The sequence below is a fragment of the Pithys albifrons genome, chromosome 4 (genome assembly GCF_047495875.1).
Source record: "Pithys albifrons albifrons isolate INPA30051 chromosome 4, PitAlb_v1, whole genome shotgun sequence".
Classification (NCBI taxonomy): Eukaryota; Metazoa; Chordata; class Aves; order Passeriformes; family Thamnophilidae; genus Pithys; species Pithys albifrons.
The window spans coordinates 40,274,422-40,296,767 of NC_092461.1; the positions used below are offsets into that span (position 1 = coordinate 40,274,422).

General features: G+C 41.7%; 1 protein-coding gene and 1 long non-coding RNA gene across 9 annotated transcripts in view; one reads left to right on the top strand and one right to left on the bottom strand.

Moving 5' to 3' along the window:
* ZHX1 (zinc fingers and homeoboxes 1) overlaps window positions 1-17,287 on the top strand; it is a 31,451-nt gene extending 14,164 nt beyond the window's left edge. For 5 of the 8 annotated variants that reach the window (XM_071553892.1, XM_071553891.1, XM_071553894.1 and 2 more), the window contains one exon: window positions 4,725-17,157. In XM_071553892.1, the coding sequence (XP_071409993.1) occupies window positions 4,942-7,566 (2,625 nt within the window). In that variant the 5' untranslated portion in view covers window positions 4,725-4,941 and the 3' untranslated portion in view covers window positions 7,567-17,157. The other 3 variants (XR_011697707.1, XR_011697710.1, XR_011697708.1) reach the window with 3 other exon arrangements.
* LOC139671285 (uncharacterized) lies at window positions 1,828-22,108 on the bottom strand. Its single transcript, XR_011697711.1, has 3 exons — window positions 22,091-22,108; window positions 2,858-2,919; window positions 1,828-1,848 (listed from the first exon to the last, which is right to left on the bottom strand). It is a non-coding gene; the product is annotated as an uncharacterized lncRNA (long non-coding RNA).
* Window positions 22,109-22,346: the final 238 nt, after the last annotated feature.

The following is a 22,346-nucleotide window of genomic DNA, read 5'->3' on the forward strand; positions in this document are numbered from 1 at the left end:
GGGCTGTGTGTCAGCTCCCCAGTGCTTCCCAGTGCTCCATCATGGGGCTGCTTTGGCACACCCTGGGGCTCTGCATGGGCAGTGCAGAAGCTTTTGGTACTCGCCTCCCTCATCACCAGTTGTTTTGGGGCAAGGACACCAAGTGTGCCCCAGTCTTTGTAGCACAAGTCCTGCTGAAATCAGTTTGACAAGTTTTGCTCCCATGTTGAATTAGTACCAGACTGTACTTAAAATGGGAATCAAACATGAATATTGCAGGATTTATATGAGAGATATGGCTTTGTTTTGTAGTCATAAGCAGTAATGTCCTCTGAACTTTGCAGATAATGAACAACGGAAGAAAATGGCACTGTGCAACAAAGTCCTTCACCTTCTCACTGAGAGACAGCACAAATCAGAGTGTATTAGCCTATACTGAGCACTCCGCAGAATAGTTTCTGACATAGATACATCTACTCTGAATAAGGGAGACTAAACAAAGGATCAGCAACTGCGTATTGTTGTGGGTTATAAGGAGAAGGCAACATTTTCTGTGTTGAGAGAGATCACAGGCTATTTGTCATCTAGGTGGATTTAAAAGTTTGAAGCCCTTTCTATTGCGTTATATTCTCCTGAGCCACTCTGCATATTCTTAAAATCACATTGCATGTGTTTGGACTTTTTGTTGGCATGCTTTTCCAGCATGCTGGATGGAGGTGTCCTACAGCAAGCAGGGAGCAGTGCCTTTTCAGCAACCATGTACCCTGAACACACAGCGTTTTCTGTAAACTCATTTATTTTCATGCTGCATCAGCTACTCCTGTCTGAGGGAAGGAAGAAGTGAGTAAAAAAACTGTGCTGGAAACAGGTACCTTATGTGTGTCTTCTGCTATCAACTCTGTCTTTTCCTTCTCAAACTATAATCAAAATAGGCGGATGGTTTCTGCCTCCATTTAGAAAATATGTCTTCATCCAAATCTGCAATAGAAACAACTTTGAATTTTGAATTCCACTCTGGAATAAATCTGTCAATATAATTATTAATGAATTGGGATTGCTAACTGTTTCTGAAGAACAGTGTCCTGAGCAATTGCTTGCTGGAAGATAAAATATCAGATCTTTGACCTTCAAAAAAGTTTCCCTACACTTACTGGTTTTATGTTCCTAGAAAAATGTCTGTTTTGTGGGCCAATTTGCCAGGAATGTCAATTCTATGAAATTCTGAGGTGAAATTAGAGAAGCAGATTGCAGTGATGAATGTCTTGAAAAACTGAGTGTAAATAATCAAAGTTTTTCTTCAGATTCTTTTATTGAAAAATTCTGTTTTAGACATAAAGCAAACACCTGAAATATTTCATTACAAACCAAATTGCACAACATAATGTCTATATTAACAGCGAGGGATAAAAATGCAGTCCAGATAAAAATAGGAAATCCTTAACAATATTAAGCCACATATTTCACCCTGAAGTATGTAAGGGACAAGGGAATGCAATCTCTGAACTGTTAGTGATGATCTCCTCAGGAATTCATGGAAGATGGGGGGGAGATCTCAGCAGACTTGAGACAGGCATTCATAGTACCCAGTCTTAAACAAGGGAGATGTTTGAGCAGAGGAGAACATTTAGTGAATCACAAATTGGTTAGTGGGATCTTCATTACTGGGACAACACAGGATGAATTTCCTAAAAAACAGTCTATAAGAAACTGGAGAGTTGTAACAACATTCTTACAAAGGTGGATTTGTCAAAACCACACTATGTCAGGCCAATCTGATTTAATTTTTTCTTGGAGTCACTGGCCTGCTGGAACAGAATGTTGCAAATCTTATTGAAGTCAAGATACATGGCAGGGTCCCACTTGATATTCCTGTAAGCAGTACAGGAGAGGTGTTATAGAGAAATTGCAGGTTCCAAGGGTGATGCATAATTGGTTTGATAAACTACTCAAGTGTGACTTTTCAAAATCCCCTGCTAAACTGAGAGAACCGGTGGACTAATCACATTAGCACAAGGGAGAAGGGAATGGAGGTTTCTGTGAAGTCTGTAGAGGAAGGAAGGCTGGGAAGGGTTGCAAGCATCTCACTCACTTTGTTGAGATTTTAGTGAAGGCTATCGTAGCACTTCATAGCCATGAATTAAACAGGGTTTTGACATCACAACATCCTTTTTTAAAAAACCCATCTTACATAGTGTAATCAGAAGAGCACAGATGCTACTTTCTTTTTCTGAGACCTGCTTGCATCAAAGAAACAGGTTGCTCTGTTGGTAAACAGTGGAGGGATAGGATAATCTGCCTGTGCACTGTGAGCAAAACTGAACCACAGCAGAAATGTGATACAGAGATTTAGCTAAAAGGCTGCAGGTGATGCAATTGCACATGGACCTGTAGGCTTACAGGCACTGTGAACGCTATTGGGTACATGGGAGGGACTGGAGAAAAATGTTGTTGATTTCTTTGGACAGATTTCCCATTTTATTCCTTATCTCCAGCCTTATCTTGAGCGTGATCCAACTCGGCACGTCAGGTCAAATGTTGCTTTTGCTTGCACTCTGGGCCATCTCAGAGCAGGACCCTTGGCAAGCCCTGAAGCTCACTCGGGCTGCCCTGTGCACACATCCTCTTTGCTGTCCCAGGATGTGGCACTGCAGAGCATCACAGTCCCTTCTCAAAATGCAACTTCAGGCAGCAAAACTAGTTGTTCAGTTGCTTTTGAAAATCGGCATTTCTGAAATTTTACTCAAGATCACAGAAAGATTAGGTAATACCACCCAGCTCTTCCCCCAGAGCATTGCTCAACATTGTCTTGGCAGTTGTCTTTCCTTTGTCAAGAGCCCTCCAGCCCCCTAGAGAAGCAGCACAGTTAGTAAGGCTCTACCTCTTGTCCCTCAGGACACTGAGACAAATGGATCCAGTTAGCTTTGCTTCATGGTTCTCTCACTGCAAAGAGAAATGAGATGGTCTGCAATACGTACTTTGTATATAAATTAAAATAAATATCTTTTGCACTTCTGTGGTCAGTTTTACAGGCTGCCACTATTAACTTGTAGAAGAAGGGTATCTTTCTACTCCAGTGCCATTAAATAATTGTCATCCTGGAATGATCATTACCCAAGACTGAGCATTGTCAGTGTCCTTAATGCCATGTAACCATATCCTTGGCATAAAAAGCGTATCATGTGAGGCTGTGCACTTTGGATGTAGTCACAGAAGCAGTGCAGAGGGTGATTGTTAAAAACATTTGGGGAGGATATTTCTACAGAAATGAGGTGAGACACACAGTTTCAAAAACAGAGTTTGTGGAGCAGCTCTGGGTGGCAGCTGAGGATGAACACTTTTGTCTTTTGCCTAAAGAAAAAACATGAAGCTAAGAATTATTTATCTTCCTTCTTGTTCACAGCCTCTGCCCTCCCATAGTCAAAAAGAAAGAATCATCCTATCATACAGTGAAAAGTAGTATTCCTTTCCCCCTTCCCATTTCTTGTAACTGCCTTTCTCCCTTTGACACTGTCCTTTTCCCTTTAAGACTGTCATGCAAAGATGGCCTTTGTTTTTTAACCTGTTACATGCTGTTCTCTTTCTAAACTTTTGGAAATGCTACTTGGGGATGCATTCCTCTTGATCTTGAGGATACCTCTAGTTAGGGAAGTAGATGATGTTCCACTGTCTCAAAAGTTTTGTACCTAAGGGACTTCTGGTAGGAGAAATCAGTGGCTGATTTTAATTTAAGAAGAAAACTATTACAGAGTTTATAACATTCTGTAGAAGTTTATGCATGACTTCGAGCAGACTAGTTGTGGTCTCTGTGGGATAAAATTCACTCCAGTCTGTGCTAATTTAAGAATATATGTATTCTCTGAACTTCAGCTTAAGCATCAGCTTTCTTTGGTGGTACTTCAGTTCTTCTTAGAAATGGACAAAGAATTCTAGAGAGAGAATACAAAATTTTGTTTGGCTTCTGCTTGCTGTATCAGTCTTTAATGCTCTTCCTCTCTGGTACAGTTCACATGATCAATCATCTCTTTGTTAACGCATAGAGGCATGAAAACAGATTTTAGTTAACTGCCATGTGCTAGCAATCAACTTTTATTGGTTTGGGATTGGTCTTCAACTGGAAAATGACATTTGGGAAGCTAGGAAGAAAGGATAGTTGTCTTTCGTCTGTCAAAGTGCCTTATAAAGACATTGTTTTGCCTGTTTTCAGACATGGGAGAAGGGCCCTGCACATTGATACATGTTTGCATGGATAATGCAGTAGTAAAACACTCTAAAACCTGCCTTTTCTGGTACTCTTCACAGCCTCTGACATGAAGGGCATGATACAGTTGGTCATCCTTGGCTCAAGGTGGTGATAGGAAGGACTTGAGCTCACAGAGCAGTTGAGAGAGGTTGTAATAGCTTAGGCAAAGCAATCCAAAGGCAAGACTGACCTCAGCACTGTGCCAAGAAAAAGGCTTCTGAAGAAAGGGAAACAGTTAGGAAGTTACCTGTTTCACACCATTCTGTTGTTTATGTCTTTCTCAGCATTAACATGAACTGAAACAAATTTCAGCCTGTAATAAGCAAATTGGATTTTGCCTTTCTTAGCTTTGATTATCTCTTCTTGGAATGGGTCTGCTGGTTTCAGGGGATGAACAGTGGCAGACTGAACCCCAAAGGACTGAATTACTTTAAGCCATAATATGTAGAAGAATAGAAGTTACTCTTTAAATTGAACTAATTCCGCTGTCTCTTCTTTGCTACAGGTGGTGGATGTGGACTTTAAAACAGGTGTCTCAACATCTCATCCTCAACTATCTATTTTTAATCTGATTGCACTACGAAAGAAAAGCTGCTAATGGGATAAATGTTGAGACTTTACCAGAACTGACTTGAAGCCATTATTACTATTATTATTAATCAAGAAGAGCTTGAAACTAAGTCTGTATCTGACCAGTTGGTGTCGTTTTCACGGTAACAGTCATGGCAAGTAAACGAAAATCAACAACACCATGCATGGTCTTAGCCAATGAGCAGGACCCGGATCTAGAAATGGTATCAGACTTGGAGGAAGGACCACCTGTGCTCACGCCAGCAGATAACCCTACAGCAGAGAGTGGAACAAGTGATGAGGATGTTCATGACTGTGTGGATTCAGACAATCAGAAAAATACAAATAAAGTAGAAGGTGGTTATGAGTGTAAATACTGTACTTTTCAGACTCCAGATCTCAATATGTTTACTTTTCACGTGGATTCAGAACATCCCAACGTAGTATTAAATTCATCCTACGTTTGTTTAGAATGTAATTTCCTTACCAAAAGATATGATGCCCTCTCAGAACATAATTTGAAGCACCACCCTGGAGAGGAGAATTTTAAATTGACCATGGTGAAACGTAATAATCAGACAATCTTTGAACAAACAGTAAATGATCTCACTTTTGATGGGAGTTTTGTTAGAGAAGAAAATGCTGGACAGGCCGACTCTTCTGAGGTCCCCTCATCAGGGATATCCATCAGCAAAACTCCTATCATGAAAATGATGAAAAACAAACCTGAGAATAAACGTATTGCTGTTTTCCACAATGTAGTTGATGACATTCCGGGTGAAGAAAAGGGAACTGAAAATGAGCCAAACTCTGAAGAAGTAGTAGAAACCCCCCCACCGGCAGTTTCTGAGTCAAAACCAAGCCATTCAGTTGTTTGCAGTGCAGCAGATGTGGCTGGGGCAGTGGTGACCCCTGCACCAGTGCTGCAGCCTGGGGTGGCACAGGTTATAACAGCTGTGACAGCTCCACAGAACTCAAACCTGATTCCAAAAGTCCTAATACCTGTAAATAGCATTCCAGCCTATAATACTGCTTTGGATAACAATCCTCTTTTGCTTAACACCTACAACAAATTCCCATATCCAACCATGTCAGAAATCACTGTTCTTTCCACTCAAGCTAAGTACACAGAGGAGCAGATTAAAATATGGTTTTCTGCCCAGCGCCTGAAGCATGGTGTGAGCTGGACACCAGAGGAAGTGGAGGAAGCAAGGAGGAAACAATTTAATGGCACAGTGCATACTGTGCCACAGACCATTACCGTTATTCCAGCACACATTTCTGCCGCTAGCAATGGTTTACCTTCAATTTTACAGACATGCCAAATAGTTGGTCAGCCAGGACTTGTTCTCACTCAAGTTGCAGGTGCAAATACGTTACCGGTCACAGCCCCAATAGCTTTGACTGTAGCAGGAGTCCCAAACCAAACACAGTTACAGAAGAGTCAGATTCACAGTGCTCAGCCTGTTGCAGAAACCAAACAAGCAGCTGCTGTTCCATCCCCTCAGCCTATCAAAAATGAATCCACGCTAATTAATCCTGACTCCTTTGGCATCCGAGCAAAAAAAACTAAGGAACAACTGGCAGAATTGAAAGTCAGCTACCTTAAAAATCAGTTTCCTCAAGACTCAGAAATTGTTAGACTTATGAAAATAACAGGCCTGACTAAAGGAGAGATCAAAAAGTGGTTCAGTGATACACGCTACAATCAGAGAAACTCAAAGAACAATCATGGGATTCATCTCAACAGTGATTCATGTGCTACTATTGTTATTGATTCAAGTGATGAGATGAATGAGTCCCCAACAGGAGTCACTCCACAAAGCAAGTCATCAGGGTGTGCTTTTCCTGATTTCACCTCACAGAAATTCAAAGAGAAGACTGATGAACAACTGCAGGTCCTCCAAGCAAGTTTTCTTAATAATCCTGTCCTTACTGATGAAGAGATGAATAGGTTAAGAGCTCAAACCAAACTGACCAGGAGGGAGATTGATGCCTGGTTTACAGAAAAAAAGAAATCAAATGTCTTGAAGGAAGAGGGAGCTGACTTGAATGAAAGCAATGCTGGCAGCTCAAAAGAAGAGGCTGGAGAAACATCTGTGGGAGATGGAACAGCAGGAACAAAATCAGGGTGTTCCACTTCAAACAAAGTAGGCAAAAAGTCACCAGAGCAGTTGCACATGCTGAAGAGTTCCTTTGTCCGTACTCAGTGGCCATCTCCACAGGAATACAACAAACTGGCAGAAGAAACTGGGCTTCCAAGATCAGAAATTGTGAGCTGGTTTGGAGATACTCGCTATGCCTGGAAAAATGGTGGATTGAAATGGTACTACTATTACCAGAGCGCCAGTGCAAACAGCTTGAACGGCCAAGGCTTTTCAAGGAAGAGAGGGAGAGGAAGACCAAAAGGGAGGGGGAGAGGGAGGCCTCGGGGGAGGCCTCGGGGAAGCAAGAGATTAAATTGCTGGGACAGGGGTGTGTCTGTCATAAAATTTAAAACCGGAACAGCAATCCTGAAGGACTACTACATGAAGCACAAATTCCTTAATGAGCAAGATCTTGATGAACTGGTAGCCAAATCTCACATGGGATATGAGCAGGTCAGAGAGTGGTTCGCAGAAAGGCAAAGAAGATTAGAACTTGGAATAGAGCTGTTTGATGAGAACGAGGAGGAAGATGAAATGCTGGATGATCAGGAGGATGAGGAAGAAACGGATGATAGTGATACTTGGGAGCCCCCCAGACATGTTAAGCGTAAACTTTCAAAAACAGACTGATGTACAGTTTGGGATTTGGGGGCCAAAAACCTGTGAATTAGATTTGAAGTTATGGTGAAGAGCCAAATGATTTTCCATGGCCTTCAGTTTAGCAAGCAGCTGCTTAGCATCTTTCTTCCACCTCAGAGAACATGGGCAAGATGCTACCAGTGCAGGCAACAACTGTTTGCTTCGTTGCTTCAAGAGATGAACATCCTCAGGCCCAGCCTAGGACAGGGGGTTATAAATCAGATCAAGTTCAGCTCCTTTTCCACATCACCGATGGGAAGGTTCATGTTTATCATAGACGTGACTGCTTCTCAATATTCAATTGCCTTATGTTGTTTATTCCAAAAAACCACAGACATCTTTTTTTGTTGATGTAGGAGAACATTTTGCCTGATTTTGAAGGAGGAAAACAAAACAACCTTAGCCATCTTTTTGCAAACATCACTTCATCTGAAAGGTTTCAAGGCCTGGGTTTATTTCTTAAAGAAAGAGTTCAAAACAGAAGGGGAAAAGTGTGACAAAAGGAATCAATGAACCTAGGGGTGAGGATTGATTGGTTTAAGAAAATATGGTGATATTGACACCTTTTGCTTATCTATGTTTTGGGTTTACAGAACTTGGACTGAAATGTTCCTTGTTTATAATTATGAGCTGACTGAATGAGTCTGATGCTAGAAGATGCTTTTTGTTGCAGTTAATCAGCGTGTCTTACACAAATTTAATTTAAATGCCTGACAGACTTGATGCAGTTGATGTTAACACTCACTTCTAGCTTGTGCATTCTTTTCCTTTGTTGGAAATGGTAAGAGAAGTATGTATATTTCTAGCTAAAAAGAATAATTTCTTGAAATCTTACACTGAGTTTTAAGGTAAATACGAGGTGGAAACTGCCTGAAAGTCATTCACAGTTGGTTAGGGGGTCGTAAGAATACACAGATACAGAGATGAAAAGCATCTTTTGGTGCTAGTAAGAGGTTTTCAAGTAAGTTGTGGCAATGATGTAGTGTTGAATTCTCAAACAAAATGAAGTTGTATGGCTTTTAGATGCTTAGGAATGATAAACACACTGGTGTTGAATTGTTCTTCAGTGACAGCCCAGATGAGTTATTTGTGTGCAGGTTTAACTGTAATTCACCCTAGTTATTGAACTCACTGTGCTGATTGCTCATAGGACTGCTGCGTGAATGCACTTATTTTTAGAGGTGATTTGATCTACCCAAACTGAACTCCAGAAGTAATTTAATCTGATACAAAACATCCACATATTGAATAAGTGTATTTAAAATAGAAAAAAAAAAGCTATTTGGTCTCAAGACAGTGAAGGAATAGTACAGTTTGAATTAGCAACTTACAAGCAGTGGGCCAAATTCACACAAGTTAGTTTAGGCAGATGTTTGGCATCGCAGAGAACTGGTACTCAGAGGAAGAGTAGTTTGTGTTCTTGCTACTGCTGGTCTACATTTTTCAGGATAAGTTACTTTATTATTTAGATGTCAAAAGATGATGAATTGGTGCTGCTTTCACCAGCATTGTCTGCTTTTACCTTGGCACTAGTGGAAAGCATACTAGCAATCTCTTTTTGCACATCTGTCAGGCCTCTAATGACTAATGAGAACAGGTTATTGTAGAGAAAATGTGTCCTAATGTTTCCTCATCCCCAAGAACCTATTCTAGAATTATTCTTTCTCCCACACTGTGATAACTGTAAAAAGACCAAGAAAGCCCTTTTAGTCATGATTTTCTGAAGTAGAGGAGTCCATGTTAGATCTGGTTTTCATACCTGATTGTGGGTGAAGCCCAAGTCAAATCAAGAAAGGGAATAATGTCTGACAAAAGTTATTGCTAACCTCTCAGGCTCACCTTCCTCTCTGGACACTTGTAACTGCCCTTCTCACAGATAAAACAGGCTCTCTGGGCTGCAGCAGGATGTTCTATGTGAAAGCCATTTACTGGGGTGAGCTCTTCTGACTGCTTCAGATTACTGGAGAGAAGAAGGGAATAGCTTATGGTGTGTCACGAATGTGATGATGAAAACTCTTCCCTGGCTTCCAAGACCCAAGTTGGTGAGGCACAAAGCAGCCAGTGGTGCTAGAGAGGATTAGCCAAGAATTCCCCCGTTTAACTTCGGAGAGGGGGAGAAGCAAACCTGTGTTGTCTGCATATTTCATGGGAACGTTTATGACTCTGGATGTGAGGTGGTGCAAGAGAGATCAGAATCTGGCATTTTCAGCATTGACTGCTGCATGTGGTTGGAAGGGATTCTTGTTTGGCTGTAATGGTGTGGATGATGCTGTTGTGGATGCCAGCAGATACAAGAAAGACTCACACGAGCTTCAAGCTCTGCAGGGAATACAGGGTGAAAAATCTGTGCTTGCTGAGTAGGAAAGGACAAACTAGAAGGAAAAGAGATGCTATTTTTAAGTTTCCAAAAATATTAAAACAAATCCTTGAGAATATGCCGCTAGCAAGCAAAATCTGGACTTGCCTTAATCCTTAAGGTTGACCCAGAATTAATTTTCTTTCAAGAAAACCCACCCCACCAAAACCCAAAACAACAACTAAGCAGTATGTCCAAATAAGTAACTCCATTTTTGTTAGCAGACACTGTGTTTATGTTAGCTGGGAATTCTACCTTCTTTTAAAAATGGGGGGAAAGTAAAGATCCAGATTAATTACATGATTAAACTGGAATGTTTTCCACTTTGGCAGTGTTCTGTTAAATAACAGTCAGCTACAATGGTAAGCCTTAGCACATCTGGTCTGAAAAACACAGGAAGAGGAAATACATTGTTTATCGGTCTAAATATAGTTGGATTGGAGGTCGTCTTTCAGTAGAATGGTCAGAGAGTGGCTGATAGATACTGGACCAGATTTTCAGTTGTTGTAAATATTAAAGTTCCATGTATTCCACTTGTTATTAACAGTATTTACAGCCCAGTGAGAAAGTTGTCTCTCTGCAGAATATAAAATTGAAATTGAACCATGTGCTGTGGATCAGGTAATCAGAGGCGCAGAGTCCTCATGTTTCTTTTGGGCTACATGCACGTTTTAAGCCTTTCAGTTGTGCTAAGGATGAGGAGAATCTGGGTGGGTTCAGCCTGAAGACAGAAGTTGTATGCATTCATTATTGCTCGTTGTCTGACTGTTATTTCTGTTGAAGCAAACAGAGTTTATTTCATGTTTACAGCATGTGTGTGCATTTGCACTGCATACTGGGAGAGAGGGAAACTTCTGGAGGCCTCCCACATCAGGAGTGAAAGGAGAAGCATTGGATAGAGCTGTCAGATTGCTGGTCAATTGTGTCTGTGATTGGTGGTGGAAATGCAAAGCTACTGGTAACAGTGGTTTAGCCTAGATTCATCTCAGCCAACCTTAAGCTGCTGTGCTCCTCACCTGGGGGCCCAGGGCACACTTTACAGTCCCCTGAGAGAAACAGGAATTGCTTGGTGAGTGGAAAGAACACGGCACCTTCTCCTTCTACCGGTTACATACAGGAAACTTCCTGAACTTAAGCACATCAGCAAGGGTCTTAATTCATTATGTATATGAGCACCTCTGTGTTCATCAGCAGTACACCCCTGCAAGCCCAACTCCCTCTTGTAGCTTACACACATCTGCAGGGTGCTTTGGAAGCCACTTGGACTGAACTGTATTGAAAGTGAAAACAGAGGGGACAAGAAAATACATCTGCCCAAGTGGTGAGTGTCCATGTGGCTTTTTGTTGATTTTCCTGAGTAGTAAAGGACTGTGTCTACATGGAACTGTACTATGTTTTCTGTATTTCTGTGGAGCTTCACCTCTTAGGTTTGAGCTCATTATGAGCCAGGCTTCAGTGATTGTCACTGACAGTGAGTTGAAGAAACTTTGATCTTGCTTAGATCTCACCTCTGGGTGTCTGGTTTCACAGTCTTTGTTGGGACCACTCTTTCAGAATTCAGTTGTGAGCATCAGTTCCTCTAGAGCTAAGCTAGTGCTTTCCTCTTCATTTTGCTGTGTCTGCCAAGAGTACCTGCTATAATAATGCTACTTGTGATGTTTCTGGAATTCAGCTGAAGAGAGAATACAGATAATCCTGTGCCAGAACAGAGAGGGAAAAGAGCTAAAAGAAAGACAGCAGTGTCACAACCAGGTGAGACATCCCAGTGTTGTCCTCCTTCACGGCGTATCTCACCCTTGCTTCTGAGTACAGGCAAAGAGCACAGCTCTATCTTAAACAGTGCTGTCTTCCCAGTGTCAGCCTCTCAATGACCCCAGAATTAGTGTTGTAAAAATAAAGTCAGACCTATTCCTCCCTGAAGGTTTAAATGATGTAACAGTGCTGTCTTGTAAGAAGTGGAAAGAAGGGAAAATGCAGAATCTTGAAGTCTCTGACTCTTGCCTGCCCTGCAGAATTTACTTACGTAGAAGTCGATAAGCAAAACAAATTTAACTCTTTCTGTGCTGACAGAGTGAATTATCGCAATCACCAATTTTTAGCACATAGAAGTATCTGCTTTGTTTGAAAGCAAAGCAGAAGAAAAGTTATCTAGTACCTAATTAGAATTAGGTAGCTGATTAGAATTTGTGTGTTATCTCTAGCCATTCCCTTTTTTAACCTTGTCTGGTACAATTTTGAAAATGGCTTTTTTATTACATTATTTGTAATATGGTGCCTGAGTATAACTTTGATTATTGGGAAGGAAACTCATGCAATGTCGAAATAATTGCCTAATGCATGATTTGCTGTCTTTGGACAAAAGCTGATTTTTTTCCACTCGCCAAGGAACTCTGGAGGCAGGCAAATGCACTCCCTCTCCTCCACAGAGCAGAGAAAGCATTTCTGGATCCCATACAAAGTGATTCATGGCCTTACACGCAGTCCCTGTAGACCAGAAAGCCCAAAGATGCAGACACTCTCCTCCTCCGTTTTCCTCTGAAATGAGAGCACAGCAGTAACTCTGACAACTAGTCAGTCTCTGGCTGCTGAGTAATGAGGCTGTAGTTTAAGATGGGGAATATTTTCCCTTTTGCACTTAATGGAGTACTGTGCATTCAGGCTGGATGTCAGTAACTGCTTCTGTAAATATGAAAATACGAATTTGCGTCCTCCACCTGAGTCCCATACCTGTCTATATTCATATCTCCTAAGGAGAGAAGATAATCTTTAAGCTTCTGTAGTGTTAAATGTCCTTGCCCTAACCTGAAGGCACAAAAATAGAGTGCAATGAATTTATAGCTACTTTCTTTGCCTTAATTTATTTTTTCTTTGAAAATAATTTTGCTTGCATTCAGTAGTGATGGAAAGATAGTATCAATGACCAGAGAGCAGTAAAACTGCTGGGAGTTGTGTATAATGCCTGGAACCACTCTGAAAGTTAGAGATGCAAAGAGCTAGTGGAGGGCTCAGTTCCCTACACTGAACAGTGCTGGGTTACACCTGTATTATCCTGTATTCTCCATTCATCCTATCCCAGGATAAATAAATTTACCCAGTAGCATGACACAAACTTATGGGTCAGGTTACCTGAGGTTTGGTGATGTATTCTGTAGAAAAATATTTTGAAATGGAAGTTGCAATGTCAAGTGAAAAATCCTCTCAATAGTTACTTACACACAATAGTTCAAATTTCTGCATTGTTTCCCTACTTCTAAAAAGGGAGATTTTTGAAGCACAGGTGGTTTATAGCCAGTATTTTTAAGTTTAATGGTTGGAACTCTGGGAGGTTTTTCTGTGATGAAGAGTATCTGCACGTTTTCAGTGGACAGTCATTGCAAAACCAACTCATGCCGCATTGTAAAACATGGAGTGATAACTGAGGATCCCATAGCACTTTTCATGAATTAAGGTGGGATTCACCTGATTGCACACTGATGTTTGCAGTGGGGCAAGTACAGCCAAGCAGCCCAAGCCTGCTCATCCTGGTGCCTGCAGTGATCAGGTGGACTGCTCCCAGCTCCCGTGACAGATGTGGCTTGCAGGCAGTTGCTGACATTACAGACACTGACGCTGGGCGAGATGGATCTCCTGGCTGGATTGCAGCACTGGTCTCTGTGTTGTGGTTTGCAATGGTACTTGCTTCCAGCCTGATGGCATGTTGGGAAGTGAGGCCTTCTTTTTTTTTCTTTTATTTTTGTTTTCTTTTGTTCTTTTTATTCTAGAGCAGGTAGCACTACAGTGGTGGATAATGTAACTGATCCTTGGTTATAATACTGTGGCATAAAAATGGGTCTTCTGAAGTATTTTAGAGATAAGGTTACTATATGAACATTGGGCTGAGCATAACTTAGAATGTGTTAGGACACATAATATTTGTGTCCAGTTGATGAAAGTATTTCCTTATGCTTATTCAATACTGGATACCTATCAGGAAACTTAGCTTAAAGAGTCTGCTAGAACAACGGAAGATTCAAGTCTTCATCTATGCTACAAAACAATGAACTACAAGAGCTCTGCTATGATTTCAGAATATGCTCCCCACCCTCCAGTTTCAGCTTACAAAAGTATTTCCAACCCTGCATAGTTGGCTATCTGCATGTATGCTTACAGTCTGTACAGAAATGCACTAAAATGAGTTGCCCTACCTGGGAAGGCTTTATATTGTATAGAAAATGTGGCACTAGGTACTGCTCTTCGTGTGCACAGGAGAGTTAACAGGTGTCAGTCTCGTTTACAGAAATGATGGCGCTTTGCAATTTTCTATAATATATTGCAATATATTTAAATGTCCTGTTTGACATGTGAAATGAAATTAAGTTAATGCATTGTTATGTATTTGAAGTATGAGGAAGATGATTCACTAACGACCAGCAAGGTTTTTAGAAAGGTGTCCAGTATGTAGCTGTCTGTATGATCTGTCTGGTGTATGTGATGTTAAAGGAAGCAACAATATTGTCACTGTTTAGAATGAAGAGTTTCTTTTGAATGATGCAATAGCTTACAATGTCTTTCCTTTGTAGCTGCCCAACGTGGTGAAGGGGAAGCAATTCTTGAAAAATTTCAAGATAACTGGTTAACTGTGAATGGGCCTAATCTTTCGTGAAACCAAGAAAATTTTTGGACACACACAGGACTTGAATACTCAAAAGGATTGGAACTTAGTGTTGTGCCAAAGTCAAACTACTGCAATTGGCAGTTCTGCACTGTAAATAGAAGACTGATTAAAAGACAGCTTGTAAAAAAAATTCAAATTTTAATACAGTACATTTTTATTCTGATACATGATGGAAACATTCTGTTTTAGACCTTTTTTGAAGAAGCTTCAGTGACCACTAGACTTTGTCCTCTTATATTTTGTTTGGCCTAATATTATATGTTCTGGTAAGATGGGCTTTATTGCCTGTGTTCTTTGATATGTGATTAAGCTTATAGCTTTGAGTGACCAAACATTTTACAGAGTAAAAGTTCTTAGAAACAGTATAACGTAACTGATATTTCTGTGTCTTATTTATCAGGCTCTGCACAAACTTGGAAAGTTGTGCTGGACTTGTACAACTCATATATGGGAACGCAGCATACTTCTGGATATTACAAACCTAAGCCTTTGTGGCTAAATGGATCTTGTCTTTGGATTTATTTTTGTTATTTTTTTTGAGGCAAAGAAACGAATGGATGCTGCTGTAAAATATTTGTACTATTGCCATTATTGCTTTCTGTAGCAATTATTGCTTTTGCTTCAACAGATAAAGAAAATAAATCAGAGATAGAAAAATCCTAAAAGACACTGGTAGAAGAAAGGATTATGTGAGAACTTCTGAAAATAAACTTTGTACCAAAAATTTGAAAACAAATAATGGAATAAATGTCTTCTTACTGAGTGCGTATGGTTTTAAGAGGTGGTGTGGAAACCAGTAATCATGTCTGCATGAAAGTGTCACTAACCAGATCTTCTCAAATATATTTTTTCCTGTTACACAAAACTGAATTTCACCAGTTCCTCAGATGCATTTAGATGAATTTAGAGAACTGGCTTGGCTGAACAGCCAGTGTGAGGTCAGCTTCATGTGTGAGTCAGTACAGCTGCTGAACTGTTCTGCCATGTCAGCAGCCCAGGGACTTTCATGTGATTTTTCTCATAAAGGCAGATTGTCTTTATTATGGCATTTGAAATATTTGGGGTGGGAAGACTAGGGGTGAGTAGGACCCACCTCCTCACTGAAGTCCCTGTCAGTTAGACATCACCCTTTATGGCTGCTTGTAATGGTTTGACCCATGGCTTCCTCAGTAACCATTGTATCTAAGGAAGTTACAAGTATTCCACACGTGTCTTCCACGTAGCAGTGGGGGAGTGTTTTTTTCCTCCCCTTGGCTGAGGAGCTGGTGGGAGGTGGTTGGAGCCTGGTCCCTCTGGTTGTTCGTGGTTCTCCTGTCCTGGGTGAGATTGTTTCATTCTTGTTCCCCTTCCCTGAAGTTTTTAATTGTGTTTTGTTTGATTCATTTGTTTCTTTTGGTTTGGCTTTGTGTTCTCAATTTTCCAGGGACTCAGTCCCCTATTCCCCTTTTCCCTTTCCCCTGGGGGTGGGATCCTTCGTACTGTGTATACAGTGTGGTTTGTGAATGTTAGAAAATATAATTTATTCTTTTTATTCAGTTCAGTTTCTTTAGAGTGTGTTTCTTTTCAGTGGTTTTTCTTTCAGGTTTTTTTTCCCTTTCCTTTGCTGGGAAGGTTCTGGGAGGGGAAAGGGGGGGCCAGTCCAGGGTTGGCAACAGCTAGGCTAAACCTGCAACACTGCTCTAACATGTGTCTTTCCCTCAGAGAAGAAATGCTGTTGAGCATTTCTATGGTGAGCCTGATTTGCCATCGCTCGCAGCTCCCTGCACGGGGGTCACTCATCACACCCGTCCACTTCAGCGGCTGTGCTGCACCCAGAGGGGCTCCATGCCTAGTTTTTCCAGCAGGACCTGGCATTGTGCCTATAGACCTATCCCCACTAAAGAAAAAGATGTTTAAAGCCACAGAGTGGTTCCTGTGCTGTAGTTTATGTTAGTATGAAGCATGACATCCCAAGCTGAAGCAGTAACTTACTGGAGATGAGCATGAGTACTCAGGACAGCTTTGTGCTTGGCCAAATAGTTTTATTTGGCTTGATAAAAACAAAAGAAAGCTTATTTAAGAATCCATCAGCTAGTAAAGGAGTTACCAGAAGCTCTGGATTATGCATGCAGTCACTTTTTTTTAAAGTTACCTTTTTTGTTTACAGTGTTACCAGTGATTCCAAAATGCTGCAATTCAGTAGATACTTTCACAAGAGACCAGCTGGTCTAGTGTGTTGTTTCCCCTTTCCCAGCCTCCTCTTCCCAGCCTCTTTCATCTTGCATTTGTTTTCGTAACAATACTGTCAACTACTATTTTTACAAATTTAAAATAACAAGCCACTTTGTGCACTGCCTCGTTCTCCTTTGTAAGCCAGAAAGTCCCCTCTATAAATTGTTCCCTGTGGGTTTGGTATTGCTTCAAAATATTGCTGGTGGTGATCTGTAGTCTCAGATGGTGGTTTCTGACATTTTTGGTGGTTAAATCACTTGTTGCACGTAAAATATTGTAAAATGAAACATTTGAATATATGCTTCTATTCCTATAATGCTGAACTATTAGCATCATGACTAATTCCTCTCCCATGTGTGTTTCTTTACAGGCTCAGTCCTGAGCTGATCTTCATTATTTTAAAATATTTGGTAGAAGAAAGAAAAGACGGAAAAAGGGAATGAAAGTGTGTGTCTCACGTAGTTGATTTGTGTCTTTGGGTGAAAATAAAGGTCAGTGTTGGCAGTAATTCTCCTCTTAGTGATTCTCAGTTTTCCTTAATGAAGGCTGAAGAGATAAAAAACATAATTGCAGTGAAACCTGTCTTAAGGGGCTAACATGGAGGAGGGCCCACAAATAGCCTCTAATGTTCTGAAGGAGATGTTACAAATAGTATTACAATTGTAACTGCTCTCAGTTTTGGAGTTTCTTTCCAGCAGCTGGCCAGAGCCTCCATATGAAGTCCAACTGCAAGGATTTCTGTGCAAACATTACACCTGGCACCCACAAAGTGCAGAAACAAAGCCCTGCGATGGAAGTGGCTCCTTAGTGACACTACAAAGTTAAAAACTGCATCACTGATATATGTCTTATGGTTTTTCTTTGCTCTAAATTCATATCACATGCACAGCTGTGGACAAAGTCCATTCTGGACTCCTGCATTTTGATTGCATGTGTTTATTATTGAGCAGTGCTGTCCCTCTGCTGTGCCTCACACTTTCTACAGGCACTGATACGTGTATAAGGCAAATGTGAAGCCACAGAATCTAAATGTAATAGCAGTTGCCACTAGTCTTCTCCAGAGTGCAAAAGCTGCATAGGAAATAAGACACTAGAGAATTAACAGTTTGGTTGTTTTCCTTGTGGAGCCAGCCTCCATATAGAAAGGAGAGGGGGACTGAAAAAGCCCATGAGTTGTAAGGGTCCCTGAAGGGCAGTCTTGAAGCCCTGTGGGTATTTCTTCAATGTACAATTTTTTTTTAACTATTTTGTTTCTCTGTTCCTGCAAGACAGCATTATTGTAGGAAGTCAGCTCAGTTCATCTGATATTGTTACAATAAAGGTCTTAAATGGCATCCTAGAGGAGTTGCCACCAGTGTTCTGCCCAGTATTAAAAAGTGCAGTAGTAAAGTTTTAACCTAGAGAGGTAACAAATCCACTGAGGTCTCTGTGGCCTCGTTTCATCACAAGTAGCAATTAAGCAAGAAGCATAAGGGTGGCCAGGCCAAGTTAATGAGTTTTCAGAAAGACTGATAAAACTGAAAAAAGGGCATAGAAGAAGGCATACAAACCTCACCATGCCCAACAGAGTCACAGAATCACAGAATATGCTGAGTTGGAAGGGACCCACAACGATCATTGAGTCCAGCTCCAGACCTGGCACAGGCCCATTCCCAAGAGTCACACCATGTGCTTGATAGCATTGTACAAATGCCTCTTGAACTCTTGTCAGGCTTGGTGCTGTGACCATTTCCCTGGAGAGCCTGTTCCAGTGCCCAGTCACCCTCTGGGTGAAGAATGTTTTTCTAAAATCCAACAAACCTCCCCTGACACAACTTCAGGCCATTCCCATGGGTCTTATGACTGGTCTGTTGAGGTTTTTTCCAGTTAGAACAGTAGATTGGAGATATCACCCTTTGACATGACTTTTGCACCCAGTTTGTATCCACAGACCATCAAGGTACAACCTCAGTGCTTGTACCACATGGCTGAGGGAAGCAGTTCAGAGACATGATCACATCAGTACTGGAAATGTATAGACTTGCACAGGAAGATCACTGCTTTCTAGGATTTGATCTAGCACTTGATTGCTGCCTTCTTTCTGTCTTTCCAGAAAGGTTTTTTATTCTTTTTAACAGCTTTCTGGTCAAACCCAAGGGCATGCTCATTCTGTTCATCGTTTATCTCGCTAGACAAAAAATAGTTGCAAAACCTGTTAATAGCTGAACACATCTGCATGCAGAGCACCCTTCTGGCAATAACTTTATTGGGTTTTGTGAGGCCTGAGGGGGAAGGATTATGGCCTGGTTCATATGGCTCGCCAGGGGGTTGAAAGGTTGCGCTGTGTTAAGGTACAGCAGGCAAATGAACCATCTTTTGTGGGATGTGTCTTCTGTCTGTCCTAAGGATCCCTAAAAATGTTTTGGCTTCTGTTAACAACAGTTTGTACTCTTTGATTTCCATGATACATGACCCCTCACCTCCCCACTCAATTTTTGTTGTGTCTTACTAGAACTAGAACTTAGTATCACCATAGTAAGATATGCTGAAGTTCATCTGAGCTCATTGAATCTTTAACTGTGGTTTTATTTGTAGTAGTGATAACCTCTGTCTGGCCCCAGCCATGAAATGTTATTATTTGTAGTACCCTCACAGTTAGTCATGGACAATATCCCCTTATGTGTGACATCATCCAAAGAGGATGAAAGGTGGTCTCTGCTGTAAGGAACTTGCCATCTAAATAAAAGGCATGAGACAAGGACACAGTGAGACAATGTCAGCAAATAAAGCGCTGGTCCTCTTTTTTCGTGAGTGTTTAGGGAAGAGCCTATGTTATGACTATCCAAAAAGAAAAACTAATCTTCCCTCAAGGTATGAATATTTCACTATGCCTGGAAGAATCCACTTAATGATTCAGGAGCCTCCCCATGCTTTGAGGAATGCTGCCTGTGGGCCTCACCACTCTCTTCACTACAGGCAGCTCTCTTGCTTAGAGGAGGGAACTAGTCTCTCTTGCTTTCTTCCAATGGCAGTTCCTTTCTAGTATATTTTAATAAAGCTATAAACCATATGAGAGCTGCGATATTCCCTAGCCAGTGTGTGTGGGTAGTGCCTACCAAGATAGGGCCCTAGTTGCTGAATGATGTTTCTTGTTTATTACTGTATATGCCTGATGATTTCTGAAACATTTGTGATATGTGTTTTCCTAGTACTACAAGAGTGGCTGAGCTGTGGTGAGAACCCATGGAGGCTATCACAAAACAAATAATAATATCAATAATTAAAGAAGCACTAGAGGAGAGTACTTCTGAACAAATGTTTTCTCAGAGTAGACTGGGAATCAGGGAGAAGAAGGGCTTTAGACAAACTGTCTTCCATGATGCATTTTCTTTTCCTGGCCAGAAGACTCAGGCAATAGGAGAGCATGACAAATTCCTGCCTATCGCTGAGTTGTCTCTACTGCGCTGTCTCTGGGCTCCCCCTGACTGCAAGATGAAGCGCACTCGCCTGCCCCTGCTCACCGAGGCTGAAGCTGGGTCACCCCCTCGCCGTTGCCATCACGAGGCACGCGCGTGTGAACAGCCACAATAGCTTTGCTGATGCACAGGAACTTGCCTGGAGACCACAACTTACTGGAGCCCATTTGTTTTATTGGTCTGATATTCATGTGCCAAGCTGGTGGCTTAGGCTGGCAGTGGAGTAAGACCTTGTGTGCCTTTAGGAAGGGATTCATGTACAGCTTCTTTCTATCCCTGAAGCTACCTACACAGAGCAGCTGCAGCAGCACTGGCTCTCGTAGCGCTCATGTATCTGAGCCCCCTCAAAGCTGCCTTTTCCAGGGATGATGTTTTCTTCTGTGTGAAGCCAAGGCTAACAGCACCATGGCAAATCATGCCATGCAAATTCAGGCAAATAGCTTTACTTAAGTACAGTGAGAATTTGTATTTGGCAGCTACACTGATGGCTTGAATCTTAGGGGAGAAACTGAGCATATCTCCAGTGCTGACAAGGAAGAGGAATTTCCTAAAGTTGCATTTTTTAATTTTGTAACTAATATATGAAGACCTTCTTAAATGTCTTGAGGGTAGCGAGGGCAGGGGAGAGCCAAAGAAGGGAGAAAAGAAGAAGAGAAGCAATGTTATGCCCATGACTTATGACTGAAACCACACAGCTGCTAGGCCCCCTCTGTGGCACTCAGGGATCGTGGCTCTCCTATCACTGATTTACCAGACAAAGGCATTCTCTCTATTGCAACACAGAGCCTTTGCAGACCCCGTTGGTATCCTCAGAAGAAATGATGGCTGAAACCCCCAGCCTTGGAGGACACTGCAATCCAAGCTGGCAGCCAACCAGCTGCTGTGGGATTTGCCCTTGGGAGTGCCTTGCTCTTTGTGTTTTACTTTGAGCTGGGGCCACATTTCACTTTGATTATTCATGTTTCCTTTTTGTTTTTTCTTTTTGGTTTGTTCTTCTTTGTCTTTCTGGATTTTTGTGCCTTCTTCATTAGACCTGTGTGTTGCAGTGTGACCAGCAGTCCTGGGGTAGTGCGAAAGGAATGTGTGTCCAGTGTATGTGAGGAGACCTACAGACACTGTAACTGTTCACACTGTGCAAAGCTCCACAGGTGGAGCACTCCTGTGCGTTCTGCCAGTCCTGGCCTGTGGGCTAGGAGGAAGCCAGCTGGTTTTGGTGTGCACATACAAGCAGCTCTGTCCTCAACTACCTTGATACGTGTAACAGGAAGACTGAAGCATGTCAAGCAAACTCCTTATTCTCACTAGACTTACTTGCTGATCAGTGTCCTCTGTTATGGAGTGCTTGTTTGCCAAACAGCAAGTTTAAAAGCAAAAGAAACCTCATCCTGCATTTATTTGTAAGATCAAATCTACCTGCCAGACTTGAGTTTCTACCCTGGCATTTATGTCAGATCATGCTATATTCAGTCACAGCTATGCTGGTATGCAAGGGTATTTTAAGCACATAAGGAAAAAAAGGTAACAAATCCCAAACATGTTTTACATGTCTACTAGAAGGAAACCTTTAAAATTATGCATACAAGCAGTGCTTCGGCCTCAAAAGCTGTTCTGGTATAGAGTGGTATAGAGAAGTTCATCAGTCCAGGTTAAGGAAGAATAAGGATGTCTTTTCAGCTCACCACCTGTGTGATGATTAGATGAGATAAAATGTCCCTTCCTAGGTGGATGGACAGGCAAGGTGGAGAGAGGAAACAACACTGCAGTACACTTAGCATACAGCACTGTATGCACAGCAGTACCATGAGGCAGGGCAGACAGCTGGGGCAGGTACAGCCTCACCTGGGCACTGTAAATGAGCCTCAGTCTTGACAACCTGAAGGTCTAGGATCCGTCTTCCCTTGGTCATGTCCCCATTTCCCAAAGCACAGTGTAGGGGCCTCTGGGAAAGCCTGTTGTGGAAAGCCTAAAATTTTACGGAATGACAGAATTGTTAGGGTTGGAAGGGACCTCTGGACATCATGTAGTCCAACCCCCTCGGAGGGCCATCTAGAGCAGGTTAGACACAAGTTTCCCATTCTGCTTTCGGATAGAACTG